At 37.9% G+C, this 17,842-nt stretch overlaps 1 protein-coding gene across 1 annotated transcript in view; it reads left to right on the top strand.

Moving 5' to 3' along the window:
* Nucleotides 1-17,512, top strand: part of tfg (trafficking from ER to golgi regulator) — a 148,600-nt gene extending 131,088 nt beyond the window's left edge. The window contains exons 7-8 of the mRNA XM_039744851.1: nt 4,758-4,850; nt 16,631-17,512. Coding sequence (XP_039600785.1) covers nt 4,758-4,850; nt 16,631-17,022 — 485 coding nt within the window. The 3' untranslated portion in view covers nt 17,023-17,512. The remainder of the gene's footprint in view (nt 1-4,757; nt 4,851-16,630) is intronic.
* Nucleotides 17,513-17,842: the final 330 nt, after the last annotated feature.

The following is a 17,842-nucleotide window of genomic DNA, read 5'->3' as shown; positions in this document are numbered from 1 at the left end:
AGTTGTGAGGCCATTCACTAAGAAAGTGTGACAGAGTGCTTGGACTGGAAAACCATGACTTCTCCTTTATGTTGGCTGTTGCCCATTGGGAGTGAGATATTGACGACTTTTCTACTTAATCTGTACAGAAAATTGTACGAGAATTAGAGATGCGGTTACTGTTTTTTATTTTGTAGCTTTATTGAATTAGTATCCTAAACCAGGGAAATGCTGTTCCAGTTTACATGATCAAACATCCATACACATTCAGAAACCACTTTTTCCATTGGACTGTTGTTGGGCCCGGGCACAAATCCTTGCAGGAACCATCTCTTAAAGGGAGACTGCTTCACCATAAGATGCACTTATTCATGTTAGGCCAATTTAAAATGACAATGGATCTTAATATATTCACATCTTTTTTGCATGAGAGTAAGCTAAAACAACGAGACAAAATTCCACAGCCAACATGCTACCCATAACATAATTAAATATTTCATCAAAATGTTTTGTATGATGAACCACCCACATAAATACATTTCTAATCTGATATTGTGACTAATGACTTGTTTCATATCTTAATAATAGCTCTTTATGAAATCTGTCATTTTATTAGTAAGCAGGTACAGTGGTGCTGAAATTAGTGAAGACCTGAATTCAGCTCTGTTATTTGATGTCTTTAGCAATGTGCAGTCTGTAATAAGTGTTTTGCACTTATTCTTTAACACTTCCTGTTTCCATTTTAAATAATAAGAAGATGAGAGAAAGAATATTGCGCATTAACTTTTCATTACATGATAGAATTTGCTTTAATAACAAATAATAAATTAGTATTAGTACCCAACTGAGTTTCATGCAAAGAATGCCTTGCACACCTATTACGCAAGTTAGTCAAATCATTGTTGACACAATACCGTGCAAAATCCATCAAATTTTATTAATAAATACATTCAAAAACTCAATATAAACATTAACCCTAGCTGTATTACCTGGATTAGTCCAGGAAATATTTTAATTGAAACAGTGAGCCTTGGTTATAGTGCCATCAGTTAATCAGATGGATGTAACTGAGCAGTATTCTGTATACAATATTTTTAGTGTTTTCTGTTCATAAATAAAGCCAAGGGCTAATATTATTAGTTCACTGGAGTTCCATACTCTTGAACATACTGCATTCAATTGTCCTAGAGTAAAACAGTGATGCCGTAGAGCAATTCATCCTGTTCTTTTTCTGTTACATTCTGAAAAACATTGTCTAAATCAGCTATAGAAAAAAAAAACACATTTCATTTTGTTCCATCTTGGCTTGACTACATTGGTTAATTTTTTTCCCCCCTTATTTATTTGTATTGAGAAGTTGATATGATTCGCCAGTTGACAACAGTGTTGGACATTCCAAAAACGCAAGGCTATGAATTGATTTAAAAACAAAAAAGGTAGTAAAGTCAGATTAATGCAGATTTATTGTCACCTGTGGTATATAGATAGATGCATCATGCTGCCACTGTCCATCTGCCAGATTCTCACCATGTAGATTATGTCAAATCTAGCATTGCAGTAGGTAGTAATAAGCAAAAGAGCTGACTTTCCTTTTGAATATGCTATGATGCACGTACAAGTTTGCAATAGTTTTTTTTTATTAATGGACTTATAGAAAGAAAAGAAGATTAAAATAAATGAGGGTATTACCAGGCACTTAGTGTGCTTGCAAAGTGCATCTTCTTTGAGATTCATTGTGCATTCCTCCTTTTCAATTCATTTTCCATAAAGCAGCATGCCCCATTTCTCCATGTGATTGCTCTCAGCACTGTGTGAATGAGGGGTATTAGAATATCTCATTCGCTAGAGCATTATGAATGGCAAACATCAACAAATAAACAAAACCATTGTCGGCTCGTTTTCTTTTTTTGTACTACATCCATCCATCCACTTCCGCTTATCTAAAATCGGGTCGCGGGGGCAGCAGTTTGAGCAGAGATGCCCAGACTTCCCTCTTCCCGGCCACTTCTTCTAGCTGTTCCGGGGGAATCCCGAGGCGTTCCCAGGCCAGCCGGGAGACATAGTCCATCCAGTGTGTCCTGGGTCTTCCCCGGGGCCTCCTCATGGTTAGACTTGCCCGGAACACCTCACCAGGGAGGCGTCCAGGAGGCATTCTGATCAGATGCCTGAGCCACCTCATCTGACTCCTCTCGATGCAGAGGAGCAGCGGCTCTACTCTGAGCTCCTCCCGGATGACTGAGCTTCTCACCCTGTCTTTAAGGGAAAGCCCAGACACCCTGTGAAGGAAACTCATTTCAGCCGCTTATATTCGCGATCTCGTTCTTTCAGTAACTACCCATAGCTCATGACCATAGGTGAGGGTAGGAACGTAGATTGACTGGTAAATTGAGAGCTTTGCCTTATGGCTCAGCTCCTTTTTCACCACGACAGACCGATGCAGAGCCCGCATCACTGCGGATGCTGCACCAATCCACCTGTTGATCTCACGCTCCATTCTTCCCTCACTCGTGAACAAGACCCCGAGATACTTGAACTTCTCCGCTTGGGGCAGGATCTCGCTCCCAACCTTGACAGGGCACTCCACCCTTTTCTGGCTGAGGACCATGGTCTCGGATTTGGAGGTGCTGATTCCCATCCCAGCCGCTTCACACTTAGCTGCGAACCGATCCAGAGAGAGCTGAAGATCACGGCCTGATGAAGCAAATAGGACAACATCATCTGCAAAAAGCAGTGACCCAATCCTGAGTCCACCAAACCAGACCCCCTCAACGCCCTGGCTGTGCCTAGAAATTCTGTCCTTAAAATTTAGGAACAGAATAGGTCACAAAGGGCAGCCCAGGCGCAGTCCAACTGTCACTGGAAACGGGTTTGACTTACTGCCGGCAATGTGGACCAAGCTCTGACACTGGTTGTACAGGGACCTAACAGCCTTATCAGGGGGTCCGGTACCCCATACTTCTGAAGCACCCCCCCACAGGATTCCCAGAGGGACAAGGACGAACGCCTTTTCCAAGTCCACAAAACACATGTAGACTGGTTGGGCAAACTCCCATGCACCCTCCAGGACCCTGCTAAGGGTGTAGAGCTGGTCCACTGTTCTGCGACCAGGACAAAAACCACACTGTTCCTCCTGAATCCGAGGTTCGACTATCTTGTACTACATCACCAAATTTCAATCAAATCAGCCAAGGCATTTTTGGGATACTGGGGTATTTTTTTATTGTGTTTTTTTTTTTTTTACCCCTATATGATAAAATATCTAAATGTCTTTTCTTAATGAATACATACTTCCTAAGATTTATCATTCAGCTTTTTAGCTAAACGGTAGGTGTTTTTGTTAATAAGAGAATAAGTGATATACCTTTGCACTTTATAGATGGATAGATATAGATACAGTGGCGGAAATAAGTATGTGTTCCCCTCCTGAATTTGTAAGTCTAAGTTTACTCACAAAGAAATGAACAGTCTCTAATTTTACGATAAATTTCATTTTAATGGAGAGTGACAGAATATCAACCAAAAATCCAGAAAAAACACATTACATACACCCTGCAGTGCCCGCAAGGTCCCCCACATATACAGGCCTGGATGTTCACTGGCAAACTTAATACGGACCTGTACATGTGCCTTCTTGAGCAAGGGGACCTTGCGGGCGTTGCAAGATTTCAATCCATTATAACACAGTGTGTTACCAACGGTGTTCTTGGTGACTGTGGTCCCAACTGCCTTCAGATCATTAGCAAGCTCCTCTCGTGTAGTTTTGGGCTGAACTCTCGCCTTTCTCATGATCATTCTCACCCCATGAGGCAAGATCTTGCATGGAACTCCAGATCGAGGGTGATTGATGGTCATTTTATATTTCTTCCATTTCTGAGTAATCACACCAACAGTTGTCATTTTCTCACCAAGCTTCTTGCTGATAGTCTTGCAGCCTTGTGCAGGTCTGCAACCTTGTCCCTGATGTCCTTTGACAGCTCTTTGGTCTTGCCCATGGTGGTGGAGTGGTTTGAATGGAAGAAGTTGATTCTGTGGACAGGTGTGCTTTATACACATGATGAGTTGAGATCAGGAGTATCTGTAATTGATCGATCGATTGGTCAATCAATCTGTGGGAACCAGATTTCTCTCAATGACATGCAAATCAATTTATAACTTTTATTTAATGTGTTTTTTCTGGATTTTTGGTTGATATTCTCCCTCTTTCTCCATTAAAATGAAACTACCATAAAATTTTGAGACTGTTCATTTCTTTGCAAGTGAGCAAACTTACAAATTCAACAGGGGATCAAATACTTATTTCCCACACTGAATATAGATAGATACAACTCAAACAGTTTTGTAATTGGAGGCTAATGGATGAATCATTTAGTTGTTTTTTCAGTACGGAACAACACTTGTGTCTACACTTGGACATTTGCATCACTTTGTTTTCTTAGAAGATTTTAGTCAAAACCAGCATTTCGGCTTGTCAGTTTTTTCACATTTTACATCACTTGAAAAGACAACACAGTATCCATTGTGTGCTGACATTTTCTTTTAATGCTGCATTTTCAAACTCTGGGCTGTATTCAGTGTAATACAAAAAATTAATAAGGAGCGTCTTCTCATTTTGTGTGCATTCAAGCATAAGTAAAATGCAATTATGACTGGAGTCATAAACTACTTAACCTTTTAATATCATATTTGTTTTTATTCATTTTGGTAATGACACAAGTTCCAGTCCTAGTTTTTCCTACCAAGGATACATTAAAGTTAAATATATGCTGTATTTTTAACAGGTCAGATGTATCCGCAGTACCAGCAGCAAGGTGGATATCCTCAGCTTCCATCACAGCCTCCACCTCCCCAGCAGTATGGACTGCAGTATTCAGGTATGTGGAGCAATGGCCTGCAGTTGGAAAACCATAGTATATAGCAAAGAAGACGCTTTCCTTGCTTATAGTACCAGACAAAGTGAATTGTTTCCACAGAACATATATGGGGTTTCTATTCCATCCACCCATTTTCCAAACTTGTTCTTTAAAAAAACATTTGATATTGGAAATACTGCAACATACAGTGTTCTTAATTATTGGATTTGCTTGGCTCTCTACAACCCAATGATGAACAAAATATTTCAGAAAAAGGATATTTTTTTAAATATATTTTTAGGACTTAAATGAAAAGTATACCAACATTATAATATAGATGCGACATATATAATAGTATTGATAGGAAATATTCAATGAAGCATTTTTTCACAGCAAATATGCTATCTTCGCTGGTGACCTTCTTAGCCAAATATTTCCCTTGAAATTTATCATGTGGCCAGCTTAGACATTTTTTTTTCTCCGCACCCCATGATACTTTCCAAGGCCAGTGTGATATGACAGAAACATAGCAGTCATGCACAGAACTTCCATATATGCTTTACTATAAGTGTACTCCACCTCACATTTTATGTCAATTTGACATCACTGCCCAATCTGCTTAGTGCATGTGTGATATTACTCCCCGATGTGTACTTTAGCTAGATTTACACCCTACATGCATTAAAAAAAAAACAAAAAAACTTTGCAGTGTTGTGCTGACAATAATGAGAAAATTATTGGCACCAAATATATAGCAGTGATCCTTGTACACTCACTCACTCTCCACTCCATTGCATGGCTAATTTTGTATGTTGGCCGAATGCATGCGTAATTAGCCATGCACCACACCTATGAAGCAAAACAAGTCTTAAAGGAGCCCTTCCATGAGACTGTGAAATAATAACTAAGGATTTATTAGTATTTAAAAGGTGTCTCTGTTCTCCTGATGGAAGGAAAAAAAGAGAAACATCTGCATAGATCAGAAAAAAACACATTCTAGCTGCATAGATCTGTGACTTCAAACAATGGAATGAACAATTCCAATACCACTGCTTCATGGCACAGCCACCATGTGCCCTGAAGATTGGAACTCCATGAGAATAATGAACTCCGTCCAGAGAACTCCTTACCTATTGACTTCAATGTATTTTGTTAAATTTGGCAAAGTGCCTAAACATTTCTGCGATTTTGATGAACTCATACTGAAGTAAACTCAGTGTGGTTCGCTCATCATTAATGGCTAGTTATAGCAGCCAACTTAAAACATGTAATGTGATACCTGCTTCAAACTATTAGTATTGGTTGATAAAGTTAGTCCGTTTTTTCTTTATTTAGAAAAGGCACACTTCCTGTATGCACCCAGACTAACTCATATGGGGTTTATTTAGAGAGGCCAGTTAACCAGATTTTCTTAAAATGTGGGAGTAAACAGCATTACTTGAAAAAGACTAAGTGCACAGATGATGCAAATTCTAAACACACATTGTCTGGGTTAAAAATGGAACCTAGACCCCAAGCATTGAAAAATAACACTCGCATCCAGTAAGGCTGCACAAATATAAATATTAAATATTGAAATCTCTGTATTATAAAAAAGGTTTGAAGGAGACGAGACGTGATTTACTGAGAGAGACACTTTCACATCCGCGAGACGAGCCTTTGTGCCAAGAGATTTAACCACGCCCAAGGCCGGAATTAAAACAAAGAGTAGATGACAAAAGTAGAACGACGTGAAGAATTCAAAAACATTGGCGCGATACACATGCAGCAGATTAGAGATAATGGAAGTACAAAAATTCAACAGTCTCAAAAAAAGGATAGTAAAGACTGCATTAGAGCAAACAAATTATTTCTCGGTGAAATAACGGAACAGCCAAAGAGATCAAATATATTGTTCGGATTTAAACTTTAAGTCGAAGACTTCTAGATCGTATAATAAAAGGAGGTAAAAAATAAACTATTTGTTTCCCATTGTTTCACCGTTTAAGAGGGGGTTTTGGAGGAGCAACCGCGTCTCCTTGGGGTGCGTTCAGTTACCTTTTCATAGAGCAAGTGGCAGAGACACAAAGTGGCTGGCACATAGCGCAGGTAGGGCGCTGGAGGTATTGCCGGTTGGGTTGGCGAGCGAAGCCACCTAGTATTAAAGAAAATAAAGTAGTTAAAAAGAAGAAACAGTGGACAGCTACACAAATTGATTCTTTTGTGTTTTGTGAATTTAGTTTCTGTGCCCTTACTATTTATCACAGTTTAGAATAAAACTAAATAGAACTGTAAAAACCCAATGGAGCTTCTGATTATTTTTTCACATCTAAACATGTAGATGAACGTCTTTAGAAATATAGACCCAATTCTGTTTTTCTGAACTATATGTGATAAATTGATTAAGAATTGATCTTTTAAAAGAGAATAAAATGCTATTAATCTCTGTAAACACCAACATACATCATTGCCACATTGTTCCTAAAGACCAAATCCTTCTGTAACAAATCAGTAAATGTGTTAAGTTCAATTTCAGGTGGACATTATTGGCATGCCAACTATACATGGGCGTTAAACACAGTGATACAAAATGTTGTTTCCTAGGACTGCAGTGCAACATAAACAAGTTCTGTCTGGATACTGCAGGGAGGGCCACATACACGCCGCACATGCTTGACACCATCTAAACCAAATAAGTTTATCTTGGTCTCAATCAGACCACAGGACATGGTTCCAGTAATCCATGTCCTTAGTCTGCTTGTCTTCAGCAAACTGTTTGCGGGCTTTCTTGTGCATCGTCTTTAGAAGAGGCTTCCTTCTGGGACTTCAGCCATGCAGACCAATTTGATGCAGTGTGCAGCATATGGTCTGAGCACTGACAGGCTGACCCCCCACTCCTTCAACCTCTGGAGCAATGCTGGCAGCACTCATACGTCTATTTTCAGAAGACAACCTCTGGATATGACGCTAAGCACGTGCACACAACTTCTTTGGTTGACTGTGGCGAGGCCTGTCCTGAGTGGAACCTGTCCTGTTAAACCGCTGTATGGTCTTGGCCACCGTACTGCAGATCTGTTTCATGCTGTTGGCAATCTCCTTATAGCCTAGGCCAACTTTATGTACAGCAACAATTCTTTTTTTCAGATCCTCAGAGAGTTCTTTGCCATGAGGTGCCATGTTGAACTTCCAGTGACCAGTATGAGAGAGTGTGAGAGCAATAACACCAAATTTAACACACCTGCTCCCCATTCACACCTGAGACCGTGTAACACTAACGAGTCACATGACATCGGGGAGGGAAAATGGCTAATTGGGCACAATTTGGACATTTTTCACTTAGGGGTGTACTCACTTTTGTTGCCAGTGGTTTAGACATTAATGGCTGCGTGTTGAGTTATTTTGAGGGGACAGCAAATTAACCCTGTTATACAAGCTGTACACTGACTACTTAACATTGCATCAAAGTGTCATATCTTCAGTGTTGTCCCATGAAAAGATATAATAAAATATTTACAAAAATATGAGTGTTGTACTCACTTTTGTGAGATACTGTATAAATAAATCTATAAATATGTGAAATTAAGAAGTCAAAGAATACTGTACAATTTTCATAGTGAAATCTAGCATAGGGTATAAAAATACTAAATTGATTTTAGCTGTAAGTTTAGTAAAAACTAGAATATTTATTGTGCTTATGCTTGATATGGTAACTCACTTATGCATATACCCAAATAATTATAACAGAATGAAATGTAAATCAAAGTGGGAACTCCTTTTGTTTTATACATTTATGCTGTGTCATACTGGATTACTGTTAATTGGCTTTAAAAAGGCAGATAATTTAGTTCATTGGGTACAATAGTGCTGAATTTTGTGTGTGTGTGATAATTTTTTTATTGTAAGTAAATTACAGTAAAAATATGTGAGTAGCTAAACATGTTTTTTTATATTATTGTTAAAACATCTTAAGAAAGGACATTAATGAGAGAAAGAGACCCCAACAAAAACTCCAATTCTGGAGCTCTGAGTGAAAAGAAATAAAGAAAGAGAAATGCTAAATGGTATCTATCAGTCCTTACTTTCACAATTTTTTTTCTGAATGACACCTTTCAAAGCATCTCATGGAGGCATTATTACCTAGTAAAAACATCTGCATTTGGCAGATGTCATGACCAGACAGTACTGAATTCAAAAACCCAAGAAGAGCCAGAGCTTAGCCATTAGTTTTTACGAACTTCATTCAGCCCCCTAGACCAACCAACAACACCACTACCACTTGTGTGTTTGGTCTGATGATTTCACTTACAGTTAAAAGATTGCTTTTCTTGGAATTCCTTGTAAAGTTTTTTCTAGGTCTACTCCAATGCTACTTTAACACTGGAATCCCTGAAGCCTACGAAAAAAGTGGTAATCCCAGGACACAATGTCAATCAGCACAAGCAGCAAGCAGCCTGCTATCTCATCCCCCACTGACGCAGCTGAAGTTCTACCATCTCAAGTCAGTTTATTTGGGTGTGAATTTCATGTCTACAACGATCTGGATAAATGTAGGAAGACAGGAAATTAGAGGCAAGAAATGTTGAACACATAACTAAAACAGAAACCTTTTCCATGTTATTAAAAAATGATAAAATGTTGATGTGAAATGTATAATGTGTGAAGACTGAAATTCAAATATCAAATAAACACTTTCACAAATGTTATAAGAAAACAAGTGCACCTTTATTTAAGAATAAAACTGAATAAAAAAAAAAAGTAACTACAAGATACCAAGAAGACATGACTCATTAGAAACCAAAGAAAAAGAAATCAACTGAAGCCCATTTATCAATCGCATGGGTGGGTTATAGGTTAGAACAAGCACTTCTAAATCAAGAGGTTGCAGGTTTGATCCCGGGTCTTCCCTGTATTTTCCATTTTGAGTAGTGAGCTGCCATTGTTACTATTTTATAATAAAACATGCATTTGATTTGAATCTGTAACACCCGTTGTAAATTTTTTCTACTTGTAAAATTTTTTTTTTTTTTTCTGTTTTATTCTTGCAGTCACATTCACGTGGTACAACAAACTTGCCTCTCCCTCTCTAAGTGATGATGTTTATCTCCATTCTTTTCACAAGAGCAGAGATGACCACAGTAGGTACTGTGGTTGATGCCTTGTCAGAACTATTTGTTGTACGAGCAAATAAAGATACGGTGACCGCTGTCAGACTGCCATGCGACATTTACACTTTGACAACAAAGACACCTGTGCAGAACGTGTGAAAAACAACAGATTTGTGTGTGCATGTGCATTGCTACTTCTTATTTATCAAAAAAGTCCTAGTCATCTCACAGGAGAAGGATGTTCTGAGACTGTGGTCATAAAGCTATATCAGGACAAAGCCAGAACCGTAACAACAGACCACTTCATATCGCTTTCGCTGGCTGATAAACTGCTGCACTGCAACACAACTTCATGCAATTCTACATGCTAGCATTTAGATCTGGCAGAGCCATGCTGACGGTGTATGCCCCCAAAAAGAAGTCTGTCTGCATTCTCAGTACCATGCACCATAACGAGGAGATTGGGCAAGATAGGGAAAAAAAAATTAAATGACAAATCATGTTCAAATTACAGTGTTTTCACATAATTGTGTTTTCGTGCATGGATGTGTGTGTGCGTGCATGAGAGAGGCAGAAACAGATTTGATATCATTCAAGTGGTTACTGGAATATAAAATAAACACTTTCACAAAGGTATAACAAAACAAGTGTGCTTTTATTCAAGAATAAAACTGAATAAAAAAAATTAAAGTAACTACAAAATACCAAGCAGACAACTCACCAGCATTTGTGTGTCTGCTTACATCCCTTCAGCTGCTGTATATATTTTTCAGTTAGCAAAAATGTACACTGGGTGTTACAGACTCAAATCAAATGTATGTTTTTATTATATAGTAGTAATAATAATAGCGGCTCACTACTCAAAATCGGGAGAACCTAGGTTTGAACCACCAATTTCTTGATTACAAGGCAGCAGTTCTTATCTCTGCACCAGCCAAGTAGATGTGTCGGCACTCTGTCAATTGATAGTTGGGCTTCAGTTTTTACACATTGCCAGTAACATGTAAACTGAATCATTTCTTTTTCTTTGGTTATTAATAGCTCATTTGTTTTGTTATACCTTTTGTGAAAGTGTTTATTTGATATTTGGACTTTTGTGTCTGACATCAGCTGAGTCGGTGGGGGATGGAATAGTAGGCTGCTTTCTGCCAGTGCTGAATAACACATTTGCAAATCAAAGACGCTGAAGAAGAGGTGCAAAGGAATTCAAGAATTACAACTTTTTTCATAGGCTTCAGGGATTCTAGTGTTAATGGTAAAGAGTCCATACATAAACCCGCATATGATAAAGGACATGCATGAAACAATAAAGTAACAGCTCATTTTGTGCCACAATTGGTATTTTAATTAAAATGATAGAGAACATATTTAATTCAGTAAGTGCATTGTATGCAGAATAACGTCCCAACTTCAAATAAAAACTTTAAGCCTACACATCAGCATTAATCTATATGGATGTGGGAGCATTTTATTTTGTGGAAGAACTAATATATTGTGTTAAAGGAAAAGTAGTTATGTAAAAGTAAAAAATAAATAAATAAATAAAACCTCTTGATAAATATATTTGTGAGCCACCTAATCTTCGCATAAAAAAATCTTCAGCTTTCAAATACAACGTTGTTTCTGTTTCATCTGTTATATATGTTTTCCTTATATATTGTATATTCTATCAATTGATGTGTAGCCATTTTAAACTATTGTGAATTGATGTGCACACACTGACTTTAATCAAGTTAAGAAAACACTTGGTGGGCTGCCTTTTGCAATACCTTGTAGTAAATATAACTGAAATAAAGAAATGAAAACTACAAGTGCTGGAAGTAAATTAAAAATACAAGCAGTTGGAGGCATTTTAAAAAAGTAAAGGTAGCACTTTCTTTATGATTGTGATTTGCATAATTTACAAACTATCTTAATATCTCATAGTAATTCATTATATGAAATTACTTTTTTTGAGGAAAGTAAGTTTTAAGATTTGACTGACTGATTAGAGAACTTACTTTTTCTGTAATTATAATAATCCATGGGGGGAAAAAAATCTAGAAATTTAAAAAAAAAAAAAAAAGTATATATTTTATCATGTTATTTTCTTTTAAACATACTGACTAGAATTTATTGATAAATTTTTAGGCTTAGGGCCTATATAAATGAAGTCTGAGCTAAGTATTCTGGCAGACTCATTTTAGTATCTGTGTACATGAAGACATAGTATAATTCCAGAGCAGCGTGCTTTCTGCTTTTGTTAATCGACACATTTACAACACAAAAAGATGCTGACGGAGAGGTGCGAACAGATTTAAGGTGGGCCGGGATTAAGAGTTTTTTGGTAGGCTTTGGTAATTCTAGCGTTAATGAAATTTTATGACCACTTCTCCATACAAATTCCTTCATTCGCAAGATGTTTCTGGGTCTTCTTGTATGTACTTCCCGTTTCCAATCCCTCACCTCAACATTTTAAAGGGATTCCAATGATCAGGGCTTTGAGTAGGTATTTATTTTTGAGACATTCCTTGGTGAATTTACTAGTGTGCTTTGGATCATTATTCTGAAGAAAGGTTCATTTCTGGTTAAACTTCAACTTTTGGACAGACAGCCTTGCGTTCTCCTCAAGCACATTTTGATATGATGTAGAATTTATAGTTTGCTGTATGGTTACAAACTGTCTAGGCCTTGAGGCAGCAAACTACCACCATGCTTCACAGTTGGTATGAGGTTCCCCACCTGAGATGCTGTCTGTCTTCAGTTTGTGTAAAACTTGTCTACTGTTACCGTTAGCAAACAACACTGTCTTGGACTCATCTATCCAGAGCACATGGCTTAAGATGGCCTGGTCTTTTCCAGTATGTTCAATGAGAAACTGTGTAGTCTTACTTTAGTGTTTTTTGTACAGCAAAGGCCTTTTCCTGGCATACCTTGCATGCAGTTCAATTTGTGCAGTTTCTTTCAGATTGTTGATGGGTGCACGTTGACACCAACTTTTGCAGGAATTATGTACTTGTATGATAAAATGTTGGAGTTCCTGGAAACTTCTATTAGTATCAAATAGCCCACTCTTAGCCTGACTGGCCAGCCAGTTATGGACAAATTAACAGTTGTTTGAAATCTATGCCACTTGTAAGTGATTTTCCTTAGAGTGCAATGGTTGATTTCAGATAATTTAAATCCCTTGTCAGACTTATAGGCATCCACAACCTTCTTTCTGAGGGATTTAGAGAGCTGTTTTGATCTTGGTATGACACAACATATGTCAATAGCAAAGGGAGCACTACACACTAGATATCTGTAGCTTAATAAAACAGGTTCTTCCTGCATACTCCCTGAGGGGGTCTTAATCATTGGTACTGACAATCTAACCTGGAACAGCTGATACTACATTTATAGATTTGAAGTGGTGATGAATGTGGATGACGCAGTGGTAACGCTGCTACCTTGCAGTATGGAGACCTGGGTTCACTTCCCAGGTCCTCCCTGCATGGAGTTTGCTTGTTCTCCCTGTGTCTGCATAGGTTTCCTCCCACAGTCCAAAGACATGCAGGTTAGGTTACTTTGCGGTCGTAAATTGTCCCTAGTGTGTGTGTGTTTTTGTCCTGCGGTGGGCTGGCGTCCTGCCTGGGATTTGTTCCTGCCTTGCGCCCTGTATTGGCTGGGAGTGGCTCCAGCAGACCCTCGTGACCCTGTGTTAGGATATAGCGGGTTGGATAATAGATGGATAAATGTAGGAGTGTACTTACTACTTCCACCTGACAAACCTGCATTTTTGTTAAATATAGATTATGAGAAGGAATACAGTATATCAGTTTTATGCTGCATTTTTTCAAGTGTATTATTTTTATCTTTCAACACTATTTGCATGGAGATCTAATGTTTGCCTGTTCATATACACTATTGGTCAAAAGTTTTAGAACACCTCAGCTTTTCCAGTTTTACTTCAAATTTAATCAGTTTAAATGTAATAAATGACCTAATATGGTGAAAAGGTAAACAGTAAACTGCCAGAGGTTTAAATTTAAACTTTAAGTTAGCAAAAATTAGAAAAAATTAAATATCAGAATATATCAAATGGGCCTTCTTTGGAGAGCAACTAATAGATTACAACCTACAGATGTTCTGCAGAAATTAAACCAAATTTTGCCATGCAAGTTGTAGCAAACAATTTGCACAGGTGTCCTTACTTCTGTCAATTACTTAAAACCCTCCTTCTTAGTAAAGCAGAATTGGAACAGACTTTGTTACTACACCCTCTGAAGTACTTCATGGACAATATTACAGTGATAATGGCAACAAAACAGCAAGTAACAAATTAAATGAGACAGAGCATTATGACTCTTAGAAGTGTAGGAAATTGCAAAAAAAAATCTGTCAGTGAGTACGTTGTCCTACACAATCTAAAGGCAATTGGAAACTGTAAGAAACTCTGATAGGAAGAGATCTGACAAACAAACAAGTCACAACCCAATCAAAAGACAAGTTTCAGAGGGTCACCAGCTTGTGTGATAGGCACCTCACAGCACAACAGCTTCGAGAACAGCTTATCAGTGGTCGAAAAAAGCAGGCATAGATGGTCGTTGGTACTGCGAAAGTAATTAACCAGATCCTTGCAGAAAATTTTATTTTCACCAAGAAACAAAGTTCTCCACCCCTTTATCAATATAAGTGCAGAGTCATCTGAGAATTTCTGTAAGTGACACTATTTGGTGTTATATTTATATTCTGAGGTACACACTATAAACAAACTTTTTGACAGTTATCTTACAAGTTCCACTTAAGACATTAATTCAAAAACTAAAAGCAATAGGCATTCAGTTAATTTTATTTTTGCATATAAAAGCTTACAGCACTAATACTAGGTATCAGTTGTAATAGTTTCATTAATACATAATTTCATACATGAGGAAATCAGTTAGATTATATACAAAAAATGTAATCAGATAAACGTAAATTTAACTATGCAAAGTCCATTAATATTATAACACATAACTGAGATATGGTCAATTGATCACAGAGGAGATGAAAATAAAAACTCCAGTAAGTCACATTCCAGAAGAAAAACCCCTGGGGGAGTCCATGGTCAGTTTTAACAGGCACTTTAAAAAAGTCAGAGTTTTGGTGACTTAACGCTAGAATTACCAGAGCCAATAAAAACACTCATAAATCCGGCCCACCTTAAATCCCTTCGCATCAATCCATCAGCGGCTTTTGTCTTCTAAGTGTGTCAATAAGCCCAAGCAGCAAGCAGCCTGTTCTACCATCCCCCCCACCGCCTCAGAAAGGGCAAGAAAAGAAGTTCTCCCAGTTCCTGCCTTGATTGATTATCTGGGAGTGAGCTACCCAGAATTGTAAGGGAAAATAAATTGATGTGTGTTTTGTGTCTATAACCAATCTATGTAAACACAGTTAAAACAGAAATGTTTTTCATGTTTTAGTAATAAATAACAACATGTAGACATGAACTGTATAATGTCTGAAGGCTGATGGCCAAATTTCAAATAAACACTTTCACAAAAGATGCAAGTACAATACAACAGCTTCTGTGGTGCAGCGGTAAGATCCGCTGACTTGTAATCCGGAGGCCGTAAGTTTGAAACTGGCTCACCGGCAAATTTACCGTTTTGAGTAGTGAACTCTTATTGTTAATATTATACAATAAAAACATACATTTGATTTGTGCCTGTAACACAGCCAGTGTAAATTTATAGTACTTGTAAAAGTTAGCGTATTTTTTCACTTTTATTCTCTCAGTCACGATCACGATACAACACCCACCCCCCACGCCACCACCACAGATCTGACGTGGTTACTTTTTATCTGAAACTGGGAATAACTGTAGATGTGAGTGGTGTTTTGAGACAATGGAACTGGAAATTCTCTGATCTAGAGGGATAAAAGCTGACACACAAACGCTGGTGAATCTGCCTTCTTCGTATCTCACCGTCACTTGAATTTATTTTTATTCAGTTTTGTTGAGTGTTCCTGCTCATGCTGAATTAGTATGCACCTTATGGTCCATGATGTCAAAGCTGCACTGACAAAAAAAACAGGGACATAGGTATATATGATTTTTGGAAGTATTCATTTTATGACCTGTATAGTACATTTCGGAAAACATTTTGGCACTGATGCAGCATTATTCATATTCATTCGCATGCCTTCTTGCACTTGTAATTATTTCCCCTTACAATTCTGAGTAGCTCACTCCCAGATAATCAATCAAGCCAGGAACTGGGAGAAATTCTTGGCCGTTCTGAGGCTATGGGGGGGGATGGTATAAGGGTGCTTGCTGCTAGGGCTTATCAACACATTTAGAAGACAAAAGAGGCTGACGGAGAGGTGCGAAGGGATTTAAGGTGGGCCGGAATTGAGAGTTTTTTCATTGGCTATATATAATCTAAGTATTTATAATATGTAATATTTTTAGCTCCCATCTTGCATGTTGTTCCCACTCTCTCTGTCTCTCTGTCCTTGGATATTGTCTGTAGTGTTTGTTTTTATTTCTCTCCACTTGCTCCATTATGTCTTTACAACCTCTGCTTATTTTATTCCAAAAAAAAAAAACACCTCATCTCTCTTTGCATGTATTTATTCTTGTTTTGTTTTCTTTTATTCAGTATCTAACTATCCTTACCATGTCTGTTCACTTGCTGCCTTCATCATCAAATTTGTTGGTTTTTATTATTATTATTATTACAATACTCACTTTCTCTTACTTCATTATACTAGGATACAGCCAGCAAGCAACCCCACAGCCATCTCAACAACAGCAGTTTCCAGCCTACAATCCTCCTACATCCCAGGCAGCTGCTCCAGCTCCAGGATTTGCAGGTCAACCTCAACAGTTACCATCCCAGACTCCTCCGCAGTATGCTCCTGCCTCCTTCCCTCCACAGAACTATACTACTCAAGCTTCCCAGCCTGCCAACTATAATCTGCCTGTAGCATCCCAGCCTGGAATAGCCCCCAGTCAACCAGGTGGAGGCTACCAACCCCGACCAGGTTTCACAGCTCCTCCAGGAAATACAGTTACTCCTCCTCCTAGTGGAGCAAATCCTTATGCACGTAATCGCCCTCCCTTTGGTCAAGGTTATGCCCAACCAGGCCCTGGCTACAGGTAAAGAACCAGTACCTAGCTTTGCCAGCAAAAATCATTGGGCCAACATAGATCCATCCTGATTATTACAGAATCCAAAAATAGTATTTTATATTCCTGTTTTCTGTCGATACTTAAATCCAATATGGCAACACCTTGGAACTACTGCCTTTAAACATAACAAAAGTAATAATGATGTATTTTTTGTGCTGCTTGGAAGGTGAATACCAGTTTCCCATTTATGTTATTTTGCATTATTATTTACACTGTTAAAAAGAATTTAAACATGAAATTTTGAAACACTACATTGGTATGTACTAAATCAGTAGTGGGGACTTATTAATGGACATGTCTGAAGGATATTATTAGCTTTAAGCTTTGATCAGTGATTTGTTTTCTTTCTTTTTACTAATATTCAGTTGTACTGATTTCATGCTGGAGTAGCATTCGGTGTTCTGTACAAACAACAAAATGCAATTGGAAAACTAATAAAACATGGTGATTCGCTTTTTGAATGTTCATTGGTTTTTATTTTACACATTTACATTTTCTGTTGTCTTAAAGTAATGGTTGTGTAGGTGGAGCATCAGATAGTTTGTGCAATAGAATCCTAAAAGGAGCTAATGAATAATCTAAAAACTTTACATTAGTAGTTAAAGCACTGGTCTTTTCACCATGCACACTTAATAGTGCCTTTATCTGTATGTCTCTGAGTAATACTTTTGAATATTGTAAAATGAGACTTGCCAGTAACTGAAGAAGAAAAATGCAGCTTTCTGACAAACTCACTGTTTAGTACCAAAAATAAGTAAATGGTGCGTATGCACAAAAATGTTGCAAATGCC

This window comes from Polypterus senegalus, chromosome 2 (assembly GCF_016835505.1).
Source record: "Polypterus senegalus isolate Bchr_013 chromosome 2, ASM1683550v1, whole genome shotgun sequence".
NCBI classification, from domain to species: Eukaryota; Metazoa; Chordata; class Cladistia; order Polypteriformes; family Polypteridae; genus Polypterus; species Polypterus senegalus.
The sequence above is the reverse complement of the archived record's forward strand: the minus strand, read 5'-3'. Positions and strand labels throughout refer to the sequence as shown.